Below are 20,823 nucleotides of genomic sequence, written 5' to 3' on the forward strand. Positions count from 1 at the left end.
TCCTCACCTCACAGAGCTATTATGAAGGATAAATAATATAATGTGCCTAAGAGCATAGTAAGAATTCCACCAATGATTGACAAGATCATCATTAAGAGTTGCAAGGAGGAACCTGTCCCCTTTTTCCTCAAAAGGATTCTGTAGGATTGACATGTTAGCTTTTTGGGACCAATGGTCAAAATAGTTTAGCAAATTTGACTTTTGAATACGCTGAGGTCCAATCACCAATTCGGGGGTCTGAAGTGAACATGTGATCATTTTTTTTTACATTCAAGTGAAATATCACTGTAATTCAGAGAAGGAGGACTCGTTAAGAGAAAAAGCAGCCAAACCAATGCAAAACAAACAAAAAAATATTTTATTGCAACTTAAAATTCATTCCCTAGACAATTGAAAATGCACACACTGGATGGTATTAGTAGACATGGTGAAGATGCATTTGGACAATTACCAACGTTGATGAACATGGGGATGTCAGGAAAGTTACTTTTTCAGGTTATTGGACTTCCTGAATATAATGTTGGCAAAAAGGAACTTTCAACATAAAAACACTTAGTTTAACTTTTTAAAATGTCACTTCTTATATTTATTAACCTTGACAGTGACTGAAGAATGAGGTACAGAAAACTTTCCAGAAGTCTGAGTATGGAGAAATCCAAGGCACTTTGAAGCCCCATTATTGCATTATTAAGTAGGATTAACTCAGTTATGAAATTCCCCCACACTCCAGGTTTATTGCATACAAAAGATCTATTTACGGACCTCACTGAGGTGTTGTGGGGCTTCATGCTTATAAAGTGCTTCAGGCGCCTTTGAAGAAAGGCAACATACAAGTATAAAATCATATATTTCAAAAGAAATGAAGAGACAATTTTGGCACAATAGGAAGAGTGCATCCTATTCAAAGAACCACAGTTGGCTATTTATAAAAACCCCTCACCTCAATGGTTTACTGTTTTTTTGTTTAAGAGAATGAATGTTTTCTGTTGCCAGTCTTGTAACCCTCATTTTCGACCTGGCTGTGTCGTCAGAATTCCTTGAAGAGTTCGCTAAAAATACAGATGCTTGGCCCATAGCCAAACCTACAGAATTAAAATCTCTAAGAGTAGTACTCAGGCAACCATATTTTTAAAAGGATCTAGAGGATTCTGACACACAGCAAAATTCAAAAAATATTTCTTCAGAAAGATGCCCATTTATTAAACAGTGATTTTCTTTCAAAACATTTTTCTTAAGATTGAATACAGTTGGATCAGGGTATCGATTTCTTATTGCTTTTTTGTCTTCCCATGTCCCACACAGACTCAGAGTTCATCACACACACACGCACGCACGCACGCGCGCACACACACACACATTTTAGTTCTGCCCTTGAATTAAAATCTGATAGTGGTAAAATCTCATAGTAACAAATAAATGCTTCATCAAGAAGACACGCAGGGACTTGCAATTCATCCCCACTGTGCCCAATGCAAATGGATGTTTCCCATTTGCCAGAACGGAATGGTTTACGCATTTCCAATTTGGAAACTGGTAAAATCAGCACTTCCTGGGAAACATCAGCTGAGTGTATGCTGACAGAGAAGAGTGAGTGTGCTTTTGGCAGCCAACCATGAAGCAAGTCTGTGGTGAGTGCTCCAGTTTGGAGACTGCCTGCCTCTAGGCAAACACCTTAGGAATTGAAACGATTTAAGCGCAGTGGATACCAAATATGGGGTGCTGCCTCAAGGTAAATAAAATCAAATAGTGAAAACCAGTGACTGTAATTTAAAATATCTTTGAGGAAAAAAAAAAAGATCAGCTTGCTCCACTGCAATTCTTAACACCATTTTAGTAACCACTTTCATCTCCTGACTGGCCTGAAGTCTTCAACATACTAGCTAGTCTAACATAGAGAAGAGAGTGATTTCGCCCCTGGTGGCCTTCACATATATCTCATCATGCTGCCTACATCAGGTTTAAAATAGAAGAGCTCCCTCTGGGTGCCTTTCAGTGGAACTAATGGATCCTACAGAGAAATTATATTTCTTTACACAGAGAAAGCCTTTCGAGGCTGGCCAAAATGTTTACAATGCCAGGAACTCACGAATAAGGGTAAAACAGAATAGTCCCACTTCTTGCAAAAAGAAAAAGAGGAGGGGTGGTAAATACAGGCGATAGAAGCTACATATACAGTACAAAGAGAATAGGATTTGTAACAAACAAAAAATTCATTCAGAGTCAGCCACAGTGAAATTTCGCTATGAGAAAACAGTCTGTAGTTCCTTCCAGTATCCTCTAAACATTAGAGGTAACTTTGTACAGAAAGGTTGTTGGAGCTGGCTTGGGCAGCAGCCTGCTGCATGTATGCCAGGAGGGTAAGGCGGCCAGAAGCAAGATAAAACCTCCCAGCAGGACACAGAAGCCACTGAAATAAAACGCAATGTCATAGGTCTGCGTCCAGTCATAAAACCAACCTGAAAAGAGAGAAAGAAAAAAGTGAATTTGATAGAAATAGTAAGACTTGGAAGCCATCCTCTAATTTTACCAATTTTATATACAGTAAGGATTAGGATAGATAAAACCCCATGCACTCTATAGCAGACTCTTAGGAGTTAGCAGAGGAGACTCTCCCAAATAATCTGGACAAGAATAAGCAGGCATTTTGAGTTTCTCCTGAACGCAAAATGAACACAAATCCCTGAGCAAGTATACTGGCCTTTTTATCAAACTGATTATGAGTAAATCATTACCATCAGACATCTATGCAGATTTACTTTGTGCTAATCTGTGCTACTATTGTAATCTGGATTTCTATACCTGGAGATGTTACAAAGAAGAACAGTAAAAATGGGTTGCTTTAAGAAATATCTTACCAACAATTGGTGGTCCAAGGCTATTCCCAAGTCCAGCAAAGAACATTAATATCCCATAGGCATGGGCCAATTTTTCAATTCCCACAGTCTTCGTGGTCACATATGGGAAGATGGACCAGTTACCAGTAAGAAACCCTAGAATCCCAGAAAGTATTGCCAATGTGACATAACTTTTGGCAAATGGAATTGCACACAAGGCCAGGCCCATGATTATTAAGGTAGCTACGTAAAGATATAAGGTATTAATCCACTTGAAGTCAGCCAGTATCCCTAGAAGGAGTTTACCAACTGCTGTCATAATGCCAATAATGGAAATAAGAGGCATAATGAGCTCTTCTTCTTTCACATTTGAACTTCTTGCCACATCTTCCATAAGTAATGAAGGTGGAAATCCTCCAATGTCAAAAAGAAAGATAGCAATGAAAAGTGCTAAAAATACTTTGTTTTTAAAAAGAGCCACAGTCTCTCCACAGTAGTTTTTGTATAATTGCCACTTCCTCTTGGCAAGCTGTTTGCAAAAATATGTCTGTTCTGCAACTTTCTTTTTGTACGTTTCAGTCTCTTTTGAATGTGCCATTGTTGTTGGGCTTTTATGAAGTAGGCTCTCCTGTTTCCGGCCACCACTGCCAAAGGTGCTCTTGCATGTTTCCTCAGCACTGTAGCTCTTTCCAAGAATGTTCGTGTTTTCTTCCAGGTCCTTCTCTTTTTCACTGTAAATGGAGTATCTATCTGGTGCACTTTCCAGAGCTGTTTTTTCAGGCAAAGGGCAATCAGAGGGCTGGAGGGGTCTCATCAGGCTGCCACAGGCTAATATATTTAAAGCTAAGGCGCCCACAATCAGCAGGCATCCATCCAGCCCATAGAACTCAATCAGCAACCTCTGCAGAGCAGCATATATAAAAAGTCCAACACTTGAACCTAAAAAGAAATGGGAGATGTTCAATCTTAATCTCTTATAATTCAGGGTTCTCAGAACAACCATTATTGATATCAGCCAAAGAAGAATTGTAAAGGAAGGAGCATGGTTATATTCCAATTAACTTTTATTTATGGACATAGAAATCTTTATTTCACATAATTTTCAGATGCCCTGAAATAACCTTTTGATTTTTTAACTGTACAAAAATGTAAAAATCATCCTTAGCTCATGAGCTCTCTAAAAACAGGCAGTAGACCCATGGACATTAGTTTACCAACCCCTGTTAACCATGGAACAAAATTGTTTCCCCAAAAACTTTGTTTCATGCTCACGTTCCTTTTTTTTCCAGCAATGTCAGAATATTTCATGTGGGGTTTTTTTGTTGTTGTTTCTTTTCAATTTTTAAAAAATTCTACTGTGAGGTTTGTTTTTTTTTTTTTTTTTGCTTGTCATCTTTTTCACTGAAGGTGGATGCTATAGGCTGAATGTTCATGTCGTCCCAAATTCACAGGTTGAAATCCTAACCCCCGATATGATGGCATGAGGAAGTGGGGCCTTTGAGAGGCAATTAGGTCATGAGCCCACTGAGCACTCGTAAATGAGATTAGCACCCATATCAAAGAGACCCCTGAGAGCTTCCTTTCCCCTTCCACCATGCACACATGCCACACAGCAAGAAAATGGCAGTCTGCAGCTCAGAAGAAATCTGTCACCAGAACCCAAGCATGCTGGCATCCTGATATCAGACTTCCAGCCTCCAGAACTGAGAAATACATTTATGTTTTGTGGAAGTCACCTAGTCTATGGTATCTTGTTACAGCAACCCAGAAGGACTAAGTAGATCCACAATTCTCCTTAATTTTGCTTCACCTAGCTTCCTGTGAGTTGAAACTGAAAATTCCTTAATTCTGCCAAATCTTAACTGTCCAGAGTCGATCCATTTTTATTTCAGTGTGCCATGACCCAGTCTCTTATGCCCTCCTTTCTAGGCAGAGTGAAAGCATGTAGCATACAACTTCTGGCATCTTTGGCACACATACAAATTTGGACATTAAGGGAAACCCTAGTTCATAATGATAATATCTCGTGCTTTTAGTACCCTGCTATGTGCCTTACATGTATGCTTCTTTAAGATTCCCAATAACTTGATGTGATGAGTACTATTATTATCCCCATTTTACAGTTCAGAAAACTGAAGCTTAACTCAATAGTTAACAGGACTGTTAGAAAGTCTGTCTATTTCCAGACAGCAAGTGAGTGACACAGGCAGGATTCAGACCTAGGTGGTCTGGCTCTGGCGTCTGTGCTTGTTGCCACATTACAATGCCTCTACAAAAATGTAGTGTAGGCAAGACCTATTGTCCTTCAAGCTCATGCCTACCTTCACACTAATGCCTACCTTCACACTCCATCACACTCACACACCTGTGGGAGATCCTGTAAGGTTCTTTGAACTGCATTCCAACTGCTTTGGATTCTCTATCTCCTGTTTTTGCTGTTTCTTCTTCAGTTCTGCCTTAGCCCAGCTGTGTTCTCAAGACTCTGGCCCCATCTCCTCTTAGATCATGATTCCTATTCCCCCCCTGCCAATACTTCCTTAAACCACCTTTGGGAAATATCCAGCTCAACTTATTTCAATCTGGAATCACTTTGTTGCCACTAGATTGATCTCAGGAATAAACATTAGTTTGGCTCCTGCTGCCAGACAAATCATTGTATTTACTCCATTTACCTCAAAGTCTGACCTCCCAGGAACACCCGCTCATTAACAAGTAGCATATGTAAATGTGCCACTTTCACTAAACTTGGCAGCTCTATTTCCTAAGCAAACTGGTAAAATATTGGCCACAGAAAATTTTGATAAGTTCTCTAATGAAAAGTTTGATAAGTTTGATAAGTTCTCTTAGGAAACAAATCCATCTGAAAAGTGAAATGACACTTTAAAACATCAGAGGAAGTCCAGAAGGCTTTTATATTTACATTTCCCTCAGTGATCATCTCTTGATTATTAAAGGAAGAACAAGAGTGAAGAGTCTGTCGTTTAGATATGCACATGGCCAGGGGAATGCATTCATAAATAAGTACTTTAGAAAAATTGTACATTCCACAGTAAATGGAGATGGCAAGATGCCAACAGCAGGCTTCTCGACAGAGCCCTGGAGTCTCCATTTTCCTGGCATTTCTCCTACCTTTCTCAGGGAGAAGGTGCCTTACATAAGTACAGGCTGCTTCTTTTACTGAAGCTCTCACCAACTTGTGACTCTCAATGTACGGGTCCCATAAGCTTTTCTTTCCTTTAGTATATTGGCCATTGAATGCCCCAGACTTTTTATGTATGCATCCATCCTAGGTTTTCTGGAAGCACTACTCTTATTTACTGTGGAAAATAAAATTTCCTTCTCAGGCTAGAGTAAAAAAATATGCTACCTAAGTGGTAGCTGGGAAGTGGTTGGTTAAACATATCTGTGTTCAGTAACTTTTAACTTTAATTAGAAAACTGAATAGTGACAATGCTGTACTTATTTTGAAAATGTACCTGTTGAAATTAGGCCAAGAGCAAGGCCTCGGTGACTGTCAAAATACTGGCACGTAATGGTCACTGTTGCAGTATATAATAAACCACATCCGAGTCCTAAACATAAGAAGACATTACATAAATCAAGACAGATTATACTACTTCAATGCAAAAAAAAAAGAAAGAAAGAAAAAGAAAAAATAACATCTCCAGTAGGTTGTTCTGTTACTGATTGGCTATAACTCTTCAGAGTATGGACTCGTAGGTTCTTTGATGTCACTCATACAGCTCCAATGGACTTATCTGTGCAGGCTCAGTTTTCACTCCACACCCATAGGGTTGGAATCAAGTGAAAAAAAAAAAAGTCCAACTTCTGAAGCATGAATGAATAATGCAAATTTAAATTGCGACATTACAGGGAGATAGAGATAATGGTTAAGTCACCAAATAACACCAAATAGTAAAATTTAATCAAACTTTCCCATTCAGTCTCACTTCCAAGTTCTTGCCCTCAGTTCAGTGTCCTTCCTCCTCAAAGTGCTCTAAATAATTTTAGAAAGTTCCCTTCATTATTCCATGCTATTTAGTGAGAGCTTATAGCTTGCACACCCCCAGTCTGCAAAACAAAGGCCTCTGGGGTTCTCAGGTCATCCCATCACAGTAAAATATATATTTGTAAGTTTCCTCCTTCAGAGACGCAAACTACCTTATTCACAGTAAAATGTATTTGATTTAGTTTGAAATATGTTTGCAAAAAAAAGGAAGCAAACACACTAAAATATTAACAACTGTTAAATTTAAGTGGTGAGCATACAGTTGTTTGCTATACTATCCTCTACTTTTCTGTAGATTTGAAATTCTTCTATAACCTAAAAGAATACCTTACTAAATTTCGTTTTTTTTTAGTTTTTTAACATTTATTTATTTTTGAGAGACACAGAGAGATAGACCATGAGTAGGGGAGGAGCAGAGAGAGGGAGACACAGAATCTGAAGCAGGCTCCATGCTTTGAGCTGTCAGCACAGAGCCCGGCGTGGGGCTAGAACTCATAGACTGAGAGATCATGACCTGAGCCGAAGTTGGACGCTTAACTGACTGAGCCACCCAGGCGCCCCTAAATTTACCTTTCTTGAGACCCAAGGACTATATTTATCTCCAGATCTTCTCCAAGGCTTTTGTTTGTTAGCTTAATCTTTTCTTCCCTATTTAGCACCTATTAAAGCCAGTTGGTTTTTCATAAAATTTTCCTCTAGCTTCTAACTCATGACTTTTTGCCTTTCTTCTGCAATATCATCTGTTCTTGAGGATCATTCTATAAACAACACATAAGCCATAGTCTAAAAACTGGATTTGAAACCACGGCCCATTAAATGAGTTAAGATCATTGTCATTGCCTTTCATTGGCACCTAAACTATAATTAGAAAGAATCCATGGGCTTAACAAATATATTACATAAGTGTTTTAGGAAATTAATAATTTAAACAACCTAAGACTCTAAGGATTATGTGTGATTCCATAAAAACTCTTCTTAAAGAAATGAGATAGACTAAAACAATTATATTTTAAGTAAAAAGATTTTTTTCTCCTTAAAAAAATTTTTTTTTAATTTTAGAGAGAGAGAGGATGAACAGGGGAGAGGGACAGAGTAAGAGAAAGAGAGAGAATTCTAAGCAAGCTCCATGCTCAGCATGGAACTCAACCCAGGGCTCAATCCCACAACTCTGGGATCATGACCTGAACCAAAATCAAGACTTGGATATTCAACTTACTGAGCCACTCAGGCACCCCTAAATAAAATGCCCTTCTTGTTTGATTTAAGGGAAAAAATATTATCTCATGAACTAAAACATGAGTTGCACTGATTTATACAGTTGTCATTACTATTCATATATAGGACTCTTCAAGATATGAAACAAAACTGTTTCTGGGGCGCCTGGGTGGCTCAGTTGGTTAAGTGTCCAATTTCAGCTCAGGTCACGATCTCATGTGTTCAAGCCCGGCATGAGGGACTGTGCTGACGGCGCAGAGCCTGGAGCCTGCTTCAGATTCTGTGTCTCCCTCTCTCTCTGTCCCTCTTTATGCTCTTTCTCTCTCTCAAAAATAAATGAACATTAAAAAAATTTTTTTTAAATGTTTCTGAATAATCAATTTTGAAACCAAAAAATGTCACCCTTGACTAAGACTATATACCTCAGAAAGCCTTTGGAGGCAGAATGAATTTACTTTTCTGTGATTTGGTTGTCAGGACTCTGTAAAATGTTAGGCATGAGAGACAAAGGGGAAAAAGACATTTCTGATTACTAAATGTCAACGTCAGAAAAGTTGAAACAGCAACTTTTAAATTTTTAGCCTGAAACCAAAAAAAAAAAAAAAAAAAGGCATTTTAAAAAATTATTTCAAGGCCCTGGGTTTAATAGTTAATGCTATTTCACTTTTTTTTTTTTTTGTAATGTAGCAGAAATTTGAAATGCTTTCTCCTTAAACTTTTCAAAAAGGTACCATGATGCCTTCCTACATCTGCATCAGGACAACCTTAAACTGGAAGTTATTAGAGAGGGGTCCCTTGAATCCCCATGATCTCTCACAGAGTCTGTAAATTCAAAACTATTTTCATAATACACTAGTCCCCCACTTTTATGCAGTTTTGCTTTCCATGGTTTCAGTTACCTGCAATCAACCACAGTCCAGAATGCTCAGATGATCCTCCTCCTGACATATCATCAGAAGGTCAGTAGTAGCCTAATGCTATGTCACATGCCTATGTCATCCATTTTGCTTCATCTTATCACTCAGGCATTCTACCATCTCACATCATCACAGAAGAAGGGTGAGTACAGCACAATAAGATATTTTGAAAGAGAGAGACTACTTTCACATAACTTTTATTATAGTATGTTATTACTGTTCTATTTGATTATTCGTTATTGTTGCTGACTTATTATTGTGCCTAATTTATAAATTAAACTTCATCACAAGTGTGTACATATACATAGGGGGTGTACATATACATAGGGTTCACTATTATGAATGCTTTCAGACATTCATTGGTGGTCTTGAATGGTATCTCCTGTGGATAAGTATCCCATGGATACTAATATGTTCTCTGCTTTTTTCACTGTGTTTACAATTATGCTGATGGAGCAAAAGAGATGGTGATAAAACCAGAAGTGCCTTAGCACAAATCAAGGTATTGGTACCAAACTTTGGTATCAAATTATGCTACATAATCATACACTCATAATAAAAACAAACAAAAATATTTTAAAAATTCTTCATTTGGATTCAACAATTGCTGCAAGGAAAACCCTTTACACAATTATTTTAGTAGCCAGCTAAAAGAGCCCCCTTTTAATCTTGTGACCTTATTTTTATTTGAAAGAATATCTGACAGACAAACTAGGGTTACCCAGACTTGGGTATTTGGTAGACACTTTGGTAGTAACAAAAGTGATGTTTTGATGTTGTATAATGAAATTTGTCAACATTTAGAATTCTTTCATAACTTAGTGAACCAGTATTTTTCAAATAACCAATTCATGATATTACAAAATTAGGTTTGAATGAAGATCCATTCAAAGTGCAGAATAAACAAATATAAGAGTGTGAAAAGTATATTGATGTAGTAGCAAGTTCCATATTACAATTAACTTTGGAAAATCATCACTCATCAAGTTTTTGTAAAGTATCGAAGAAGAGTATCTACAATTACCTGAAAAGGCTATTAAAACTCCTTTCTTTTCCAGCTACATCTTTATGTGTGACAAGATTTACTTCATACATTTCAATTAAAAAAAAAAAAACAGATTGCAACAGATTGTGTACAGAGCAGATATGAGAATCCAGATGTCTTCTATGAAGCCAAACATTAAAGAGATTAGCAAAACTGTAAAATAATGCAACTCTTCTCACAAAAGTTTGTTTTTCTTTTGGAAAGTAGAGCTATTTTTCATAATAAGTACATTATTTATGTTAACATATATTAGGTTTGTTATTATCTTTAAATGAATTACTCAAATATTTTCAAATTTCTTAGCTTTTAATAGTTAACAGAACAAATATCAGTAAGTATAATCCATATATTCAAAAGCTCCTCGGGGTCCTAAACAAAAGAGTGTAAAGGGTCCCAAGGCTGTAAAGTTGGAAACCACTATCTTAAAGCATCCCTTGACCAAGGGATTTGACCAACCATTTTTGACCATTTTTTTGACCAATCACTTTTTATCAAACACCTATCAGTGAAAAAAATTCTGACCATCAGCCTGCAGTATAAGCGTAATGATTTTTAAACTAAATACCTACATTACTAACAATTCAAAGCATAAACATTAGTATAATATTATTGTTTCCCTTTACTTAAATAGGTAAAAACTAAATATTTTTACATGTTCTAACATTTCCTTTCCACATCTTATGTTCCATTTCACACATCTCTGGGCAAGATCACAACTTCAGAGGCCACTATTCCCTCATCTCTGCCCATCAAGAAGCTCTTTATCATACCCACTGCCTAAATTATCAACCTCCCTCCGTCTTTGCACCACCACTGCCTCAGTTCATCTCATGTTTTCTGAGCTGAACTCTGGCTTCCTGATCACTTTCTCAGCTTCCAGTACTTTTTCCAGAAATCTATCTTCTAAGCTGCTGCCATACAATTCTCATCACATCATGCTCCTACAGTAAAGTCCATATAAAAACATTTTGTCATCTGGCCTCTGTTGCATGCCAATCTTTGATGTGTTTGCACCTACTCACATGACTTCCTCAGTCCTTAAACAAATACCTATAAAAACACTGTTATCAGGGCATCTGCGTGTTCAGTGAGTTAGTGTCCAACTCTTGGTTTTGGCTCAGGTCATGATCTCACGGTTCATGAGTTTGAGCCCTGCATCGGGCTCCGTGCTGAGAGCACTGTTATCCATGGCACCTCACACCTCAGAGCATTTGAGCTCCCGCAATGTCCCCCTCCCATCCATTCAACTCCCCTTCAAAACCCATGCCCATCTGACCGCATCCTACCTGTCCTTCCAGACTCAGCTCAAGCATGAGTTCCTGGAGCATGAAGCCTGCTTCAGCACCCCTCTTCCCACAGGTATGTGGTATATCAGCACAGGATGTTGGTTTCATTTTATCAACGCATTTATTTTGCTGTTACGTGTTATAAATTTACACGTTTATTCCTCCAACTAAACAGCGAGCTCTGAGGGCAGGTGGTGTCTTATTCATCCAAGTATCCTGGTTCCAGGTCTGAGCCTGGCACAGAGTGAGTGTTCTTAAAATCTGTTGAATGAACCTCCCCACAGAAGTTATCCTACTGCCATTCCCCATAAATCTCGTTTGAGTTCTTGCATTTTTCTCTTCCTGTCTATGTCTCTATTCATATAACAAACACAAACACACTTATATGTATGTATGCGTGTGTGTATATATATTTTTAATAATATCTTTATACCTACTCCCCACTTAAATGATGCCAATTTTTTTACTTTTTACTTTAGCCAGAAACTAAATCTTAGCTTTAAAAATATTAAAGATTTTTTAATTTTGTAATAATTAATTTACAAAGATAACATCATTAGAAAGACAGAATTAGAATTATATGGTTTGAAAAAAGATACAACTAATTTACAAATTCTATGCATTATAGGAGGATGCTTTGGGCAAATCACACTAAACTTCCTCATTTTCTCATTTTTCTCAATCTTTACCGATAAATCAAAAATGCGTAGATCAATTAAACTGGTAAGACAGTTATAAGGAGAAAATGTAACTGAAGTAAAACACTCTGCTATTAAAAAATGCTTCTAATTTAGAATACATAAAGCAAGCATCTCTAAAGAACTAGCATGTGAATAAAAGCATGCAAAGTGGAACTTTGATTTATTTTAGGAAGACAAGCATTAAAACATTTGAAATCGTATACATATTTTTAGATGTCTATGAATTCTTTTAAAATATCCTTTATTATATACATATATTTGTGTGTAAGTGAATAGATATCTATCAAGCTCCTACATCTGTATATGAAACTTCTCCCTGAATATTATTTTTAGGAAAAGGAAACATTTAGTAACAGTGCATTTTAGCATGGCAATCTTAAAAAGCAATATGGGTGAAGCTACAGAATCCAGATTCTGTGTGGGGTGGGGATAGGGTACTGCCCAGGACATTCCCGGTTTGGCCACTAGAAGTATCAGATCCTGGGAAACCTGTTAGCCCTGGGAAAACGAAGACAGTGGTCACTGTAGTGTGGGACCTGTCTGTCAGTCATTTGGGAGAATTCCCCTTATGTATGGGGGAATTTTTTTTTAACGTTTTTTTTTTAATTTTTTTTTCAACGTTTATTTATTTTTAACGTTTTTTTTTTCAACGTTTATTTATTTTTGGGACCGAGAGAGACAGAGCATGAACGGGGGAGGGGCAGAGAGAGAGGGAGACACAGAATCGGAAACAGGCTCCAGGCTCTGAGCCATCAGCCCAGAGCCCGACTCGGGGCTGGAACTCACGGACCGCGAGATCGTGATCTGGCCGAAGTCAGACACTCAACCGACTGCTCCACCCAGGTGCCCCATCCCTTATGTATGTTTTAAAGCAAATCACCTTTAAACCTAACCTAAACTTGGGTTAGGATAAGCAATTGCATATAGTATTCCAGAAATATCTACTTCTAGAAATGAAATTGTGGGAAGGTAACTTAGGATGCCAAAAGAAGATAAGTAACTTTAGCATATCCAAATGCAGTTACTTTTATGTTTCTAGCTTCAAACATCTGCATGGAGAGTTAAGAAGTGCAAGCAATTGGCTAGCTTTTTTAATAAACTGGCTCTGACTTTTGTATGCTTAGCATGAGTACTCATGAGTACTCTGAACATGACATTGACTAGTTAAGAGCACAGGCTTGGAAATCAGACTTGGATTCAAATCCCAGCTCTATCAGTTACTGGCTAGGTGACTTTGGGGATTAGAGAGTTTACTGAAAGTCTCTAATTCTTAGTTTCTTTATCTTTAAAACAGTCTCACAAGACAATTGTAAAGATTAAGAGACATAAGGGTGCCTGGGTGGCTCAGTCGGCTAAACGTCCAAGTCTTGATTTTGGCTCAGGTCATGATCCCAAAGTCGTTGGATCAAGCCCTGGCAGAGGCTCCATGCTGAGTGTGGAGTCTGCTTGGAATTCTCTCCCTCTCCCTCTTCTCCACTCACTCTCCCTCCCTCTCTCTCTCAGAAAAAAACAAAAAACAAAACAAAAAAAAAAGATTAAGAGACCTAAAAAATGTAAAAGATTTAGTATCTGTGCCTGGAATATAAGTACTAAAAAAAAATAACCATTATATTGATATATGTTTTCACTTATCACCTGAGTATTATGACATTATGTCCATAATAGCTTCAGACTAATTAGAAAATCATAGTTCCTTATTACAATTGAACATCTATGAGAGAAAAAAGACTTTCTTTAATGATATAACCATTAAAAACAAAACAAAACAAAAAGGCTTATAAAACTCTAACTGCTAAAATGAATGCCAGGAAATGACCTTTATCTCATTTGCCATAATTGCAGTAGGAGAATCAGACTCTGCAAATGTGGTTTTTTTCCTCCCAGTCTCAATACACTGTGCAGATTCAGTCCATAGGCAGATATTACCATGAAAACAAAGTTAGAGAAAATTGAACTTTTCCAAAATCCAAAAGGGAATAGCAAGCAAACACTAACCAGGTAGCTAAAGAACAATAAAGTCTGAAGAAAAGAGAATGTAAGACATTGATCTTGAGTTGTGCTTTCCAGAAAAGCAAAAGGAAATTATTGGGGAGAAGCCTGAGCTCATTAAGCACTCCAGCCTCCCACATCATACTTTCTTTTTCCTGATTTGGTAAAGTAGTTGAGAAAATAGAAGCCTGAATTACCAGGATTGGCAGTGTGGCTTACAGTCCCTTGAAAAAGGGGAAACTTCCATTTTATGTTAGCTACAAAAACTGAACAAGATAACATCGTATTTTCAAGATGATACTTTTTAAAATATCAATTAAGGGGTAAAACAGAATTAATTAATAAACTTTAGTATTAGCCAATTAATAAACTTTAGTATTCTTTTTGATATTGTGTATTATAACTAAACATACTAAAAAGCTTTAATTTCTCTTTCTATCTTCCCAATCTGTTATACAAATATTGCTGATTCAATAAAGCTTCCTCATTAGCAAAAAACTGCTGCTGTGGTCTCGAACTAAGTGGTCAGCAAGGAATTTAAGGGAAGGGAAAAACATGTGTGAAACACCTCTTTGTGCCTCTGTAGATACATTTGCTCATGAATGGGCATGATAGCTCTGTGAAGTCATATTAGTCCCATTTGATAAAAAATAAAAACAGAAGCTCAGAGAGAATAAATAATTTCCAAGGTCACAAAACTAATAATAATGGTAATGCTAGCTAATATTATTGCATTACTTAATCAATTCACAAAATCCTAAGGTGGATGTCATTATTATATGTAGTTTTAAAAATGAGAAAGCAGAGGGGCACCTGGGCGGCTCAGTGAGGTAAGCTTCGGGCTTTTGATTTCGGCTCAGGTGATGATCTCACGGTTTGTGAGTTTGAGCCCAGCATCGGGCTCCACAATGAAAGTGCGGAGCCTGCTTGGGATTCTCTCTCTCCCTCTCTCCCCCTCCCCTACTCGCGCTTTTTCTCTCTCTCTCAAAATAAATAAATAAACTTAAAAAAAAAGGGAAACAGAAGTTAAATAACTTGTCCCTCTGCATATTGTCTATCTTAAGACACCATCTAGTTCATTCTAGACAAATGAAAATGCTTAGTATACAATTCAGCACAGAAGTGGTGCTCAGTGAATGTTATCATCAGACTGAATCTTTCTTGCTATTTCTAAGAAATTCAATACTAAAAAGGAAAATGAGTTTAGACAGTAATAATTTCCTGTCACTTCCTTTTCAACTGGATACTCTAAATGGTGACAGAATGGAAATATCATTGTTCACTATTATCTCATTTATTTATCCCACAGATATTGTGAGCCCTGTATTATAAGCCAAAAGAAAGATGAAAGAAGAAAGAAAGAAAGAAATAGAAAGAAGACATCAACCATGGTAATAAGTATTAATTGTCTGCTGGCTAGGAGTAGCTCATGGGGCCCCAATAGATACTAGAGAGAGTGATTTTTTATTAACTGAAATCCAACTCAACTCTTTTTACTTATTTTTTTTTTATTTTGCTTGACTTCATTTTGTCCTCACAAAACCTGTGTGAGGTAGGTTTCCCAGCCTGCTTTCATAGATGAAGGAACGCCATTCGTGATCAAGTGTACTCAGGCTCACAGAATCTATGTCTTCTGACCGTAAGCCCAGCACTCTCTCTATGAGCTCACAATTTCTTCTCAGCTGCAGGGATTCAGAACCTATGACCAAATCAGAGTGTTCAAGAGCTGAGCCTGTTTTCTCACCTACAATCCACTAAGTGAAGGAGAGGCTGGGATTCCAGGAGGAAGGACATTGTAACAAACACTATGACAAGTATATGGATAACAGTACCCTAAACATTTCCCCAAAGACAACTATGGCCACTTATTTAGGGAAAGTGGGATACCTTTAGAGCACTATTGGACACAGAACATGAGCTGGCATTGTTAACTAGGGGCCTGAAGCATTTACATGCCCTTCCCTTAGAGTGGTCATATGGGGGCCAGGTAATATATAGGATCATGCCTCAGGTCTGGCTTACAATGGATCCACTGAGTCCATGGATGCATCCAAGTTCCTGATATTTCATTGGCTCACACATACATGGTGGTTGGTATAACTCCCTACATTGTTCCTTGGCCAGGGTGAGAGTTATCATAGTGGGGAAAAGCCAAGTGGAAGGCCTGTAACACCACCACCATCACCACCACCACCACGAGCCAAAAGGGTAAGTCAGACCAATCTCAAATCCCATCTGATTAATTAAAGATCATGGATTCAGGAGGTCAGGAGTCATGGTTAGTTATCAAAGGTTCCAACAACATAAATCAAATCAAAATTAACTTCACAAGTTGATAAAGCTCCCTCCATTGATACAGAAATTTTGAAACTTAGTTTTGGGAGTTAGTTAATATTGTCTTTTTTTTCTATACATCCTTATTCTTCCAACACAGTCAATTGTATATAAATCCTAGACATTGCAAGCCAAATTTTTCTTCCTAAAAATTCATTTTTATATGTAGGTAATGCAAATGCTATACATCACTCACTGCTAATCAATTTTTAAGTCGGTAAAAATTTTGTATGCCTAGATTAACCTTGAAACCAGGTGAAGCAGTAAAATCTTATGCAATTTTAAACATGTAGTCCAGAGTTTGAACTAGATCATATCAATGGCATAATGATTCAATTTTCTATGTAAAAAGGGATTTGTCCTAAAGGGAATAATCCAATATTCATGCATAAACACAGATATCTACATTTTTATTTTTATGATTTTAGACAAGAATGCAAAATGATTATCAAATGAAAACTCTCAAGTTTACACCAGAGATTAATGTGTTTGTACCCACAGGTCCAAAACTGTATTAAGCACCACAGGGAACATAAAATATCAAACATACACTACATGCTCTCAAAGAACTAACATGGGGCTTGCTTATTTAGATTCAGGTCTCAGCAGTATTAGGGTATGTAGTTGCATTTAACAATACACTTTAAGGGTTCTAAAAGCACCAAAAATAACTACAAAAATGTGAAAGAGGTCGGGATCTGACTCAGGTCAGGTCAGACTGCTCTGACTCAGGATCTGGTGTCAGACTGAGTGCATTCAACCCCAAATCTCCTTTGTAGCTTCAATTCTCTGAGCTTCACTTTCCCCCTCTGTAATATGGGTTCTTGTGAAGATTAAATAAGGTCAGATAAAGCATTTAGCATAGAACCAAGCACATGGTTAAGTATTCAGTGCATATTAGCCACTATTATTTCCATTAGGTATTATTCTGGAAATAGTCCCAAGCGAAAAAGAGGAATATTAATAGCCAACAAAATTAGGTTCTTCCAGACACTAAGAAAAACTTGGAAAGCTGGAATCATCTGTTTCAAATTCCCCACCAACCGCCCCTAGGAATAGTCTGATCATGTTGAACACCGAACACAATTAGTACAACACATCACAAAGGCCACAAAGGCATCTACCCAGAGCCGTCGGTGCTGTCAGTCACCCTTTACTTTTCCTCTCATGTAACCAGGATCACCATCAATTATCCCCACCACTCAGTTTTCTTCACCTGTGCCTTATCTTAAAAAAAAAAAAAATAATAATTGTGTGTTTTAAAATCTACTTTTTTTTTTCAACGTTTATTTATTTTTGGGACAGAGAGAGAGAGCATGAATGGGTGAGGGGCAGAGAGAGAGGGAGACACAGAATCGGAAACAGGCTCCAGGCTCTGAGCCATCAGCCCAGAGCCCGACGCGGGGCTCGAACTCATGGACGGCGAGATCGTGACCTGGCTGAAGTCGGACGCTTAACCGACTGCACCACCCAGGCACCCCTGAAATCTACTTTTCAATTCTGCTGTAACTTTGTGATGTGGGCCCTAGAAGCACAGGATGTTTAGAACACAAACAACCCAACAGAGCCCTGCTTAGCCAGCCAGAATGAAAAGGACCACTTCTTAAGTCAGAGAGAAGTGACATCAGCCTCAGACTCCCTCCTCTTTCTTTTCCTTTGTGTGCATTAGAGACCAGCACTGAAATGAAAACCCTTCTTATGCCTTGTCAGAGAACTCAGTGTGTGTTGATAAAACATGTTTATCCTTTCAAATATGTTGATTCGCTGGGCAGACATGTTACTAAGGCAATAATTTTTGGTGAAGTGGTCATTGAAAGTACATTATTTTTTATCATTTTCACACCTTCTATTAACTGAATAATAAACCTGACATTGATAAAATGATGTTTAACTCTTGAAGCTTAGAAGAATTATAGTGACCAGATTTCTTACCTACAACAATGCCATAGGAAAAAAACAGAAAGTAGATATTGGGGGCAAAACTGCTCAACATCAGGCCTCCAGCTACCATGAAGCCACTGAAGATTGTCACAGGTCTTGCTCCAAAAGAGGAGACACAGAGGCTGCAGACAGGACCTAAAATAATAAATGAAACCTTCACTTATTTAACAGTAACCTCCTTCCCACAGTCCTAGGATCCATCCCATCATAAATTTAAAATGATTCTTTCCATCATACAATAACAACACTAACAGTAAACATCTACTGTGTATTTACTATGTGCTGGACACTCTACGAGATACTTCATAGAAACAATCTCATTTCATTTTAATCTCCCTGCAGCCCTGAAAGGGCTATTAACCTCACTTTTTGAAAAGGAAATCAAGGTTTCAGGATGGTAAGGCCATGTAGGTAAGAAACAGGCATTCTGGAGTCAGGCCTTATTCAAATTCAAGTTCTACCACTTGCTGGCAGTTCGATCTTAGGCAGCTTATCTGATGTCTCTGGGCTTCAGTTTCCTCATCTGCAGATTAGAATAATAATCATACCACCTTGTGGTGCTACAGGCAGGACAAATGAGAGCACAGGTGTCAAGCTGATCACAAGGCCTGGGACAAGGAAGTCTCTGATCGGGGCCAGCTCCTCAGTGACAAGAGCAGCAACAGCAGCCACCAGAGTGGTAACAGAGAGAGAAGTAACAACCCAGGCAGTCTGACTCCTGAGCCCAGCGTCTTAACCACCATACTATTCTGAGGACTTTTCCTCCTGCGTGTTCCATGCATATTTCCTCCCCAGCGCTCCTTCTCAGCATGGAGCCGGTCAGGTAATTGATGAGGAAAATAAACTTGATGACTGACAGACCACAACCAGTCGCCACCCTGTAGAGTGATGATGTGGGGGTGGGGTGGGACCAATGGAGGTGGGACCAATGGAGAAGCACCCTACCCATTCCAGCACGAATCTGTCAGTACCACTGTCCTACATTCTACATGTAATCTGGAATTTGGGAGGTGAAGTGCACTGTTGAGTGGCAGGCTACAGTGACCACTACCTGGATCTGTTCTATGCATACGTGGGCAACTGCCCATGTAACGGGATTTAAGTCATAGTGAAATTCTCTTCCACTAGCAGTGTACCTACAAAGCATGTAACTACAAAGCATGCATATCAGAAACGAAAGGACATTGGGGATTATTCAGCACATTAGTCTCATTTACATGAAGGAAACTGAAGCTCACAGAGGTTGTCCATGCCCATGGTAGAAGGAAGAGCCCAGGTTTCAAAAGCAAAGAGAAACCCTAGTTAAGTTGACAACCTTAAGTTGACAACAACCTTTCAAGGTACAGATTATTATTCCCAATTTTTAAAAAGTATAATCACCAAGATCTAAAGGCAGACAACAGTGAGTGTTAGCAAGGATATGGAGCAATCAGAAGTCTCCTAAACTGCTGGTGTTTTCTCCTAAAGCTGAACACAGCACATGGTTCAGAAATTCTGCTTCCATGTATACACTCAATAGAAATACCTGTACCAAAAGTACATAAATGTTCGCAGCAGAACTACTCATGGTAGCCTAGAACCCCAGACGTTCATCAGCAATACAATGTGTAAGTGAATTCTGGTGTAGTCACACAGTGGACCATTGAGAATGAAGGATCTATTGCTACACATATAGAAGTGTCTCATAAACCTACGTGGAGTGAAAGACAACATGCGAAAGTATACATTACATAATTGCAATTATAAAAAGTAAAAAAAACAGGCAAAATTAATCTATGATTGGAAGTCAGAATAATGGTTATCTTTAGTAATGGGTAGGGAGTTGTAACCAGAGGAAGCCCAGCCCAACTTCCTAGGTAGTGCCAATGTTCTGTTTCTTGATGTGAGTGTGCTTAGTACATGGGTATAATCTGGTTTGTGAAAAATTCATCAAGTAATACTCATGATATGTACAGTTTTATGTATATATCTTTTTTAATGTTTATTTTTGAGAGTGAGGGCATGAGCACACACATGCGTGAGTGGGGGTGGACAGGGGCGGGGTGGGGGGGGAAGAGGATCCCAAAGTAGGGCTCAAGCTCACGAACCATGAGATCATGTCCTGAGCTGAAACCAGAAGCTCAACTGACTGAGCCACCCAGGCACTACTGTATATATCTTTTATTTAGATTTTAAAACATTTTAAGTAACCTCAAACTGAGAAATTAGTTAGTAAGTGATAGAACCAGGATCTAACCACCCAAGTCCAACATTCCTGCCAGGACCAGAGAAACTCTCAAGTGCATTCTTAAGACCAGGTTATGACCACTAAGATACTACATAGCTCTCAACATGCACAGCTCTCCCACATTTCTCCCTGGTCATGAACTGGCCCCTGACATTTCAGGCCTTCTATGTGAGCCAATACAGAAGAGCAGGCTGATATATTTACACGATAAACAGAGGGGAATATTCTGTGCCAGTGTTTTAAAAGGAAAATAAATTTGAAAGACCAAACTTATCATCCAAGAGTTGAGCTGCCTGTATACCCAATTAGAAATACTTAGATACTT

The 20,823-nt window shown here is 38.3% G+C and overlaps 1 protein-coding gene across 4 annotated transcripts in view; it reads right to left on the reverse strand.

The window, feature by feature from the left end:
• Positions 1-335: 335 nt before the first annotated feature.
• SLC16A9 (solute carrier family 16 member 9) overlaps positions 336-20,823 on the reverse strand; it is a 56,334-nt gene continuing 35,846 nt past the window's right edge. For 2 of the 4 annotated variants that reach the window (XM_045039998.1, XM_023240456.2), the window contains exons 3-6: positions 18,263-18,406; positions 6,311-6,406; positions 2,856-3,773; positions 336-2,456 (exon numbers count right to left, since the gene is read on the reverse strand). In XM_045039998.1, the coding sequence (XP_044895933.1) occupies positions 2,278-2,456; positions 2,856-3,773; positions 6,311-6,406; positions 18,263-18,406 (1,337 nt within the window). In that variant the 3' untranslated portion in view covers positions 336-2,277. The remainder of the gene's footprint in view (positions 2,457-2,855; positions 3,774-6,310; positions 6,407-18,262; positions 18,407-20,823) is intronic. The other 2 variants (XM_023240457.2, XM_045039999.1) reach the window with 2 other exon arrangements.

Source organism: Felis catus, chromosome D2, assembly GCF_018350175.1.
Source record: "Felis catus isolate Fca126 chromosome D2, F.catus_Fca126_mat1.0, whole genome shotgun sequence".
Taxonomy (NCBI): Eukaryota; Metazoa; Chordata; class Mammalia; order Carnivora; family Felidae; genus Felis; species Felis catus.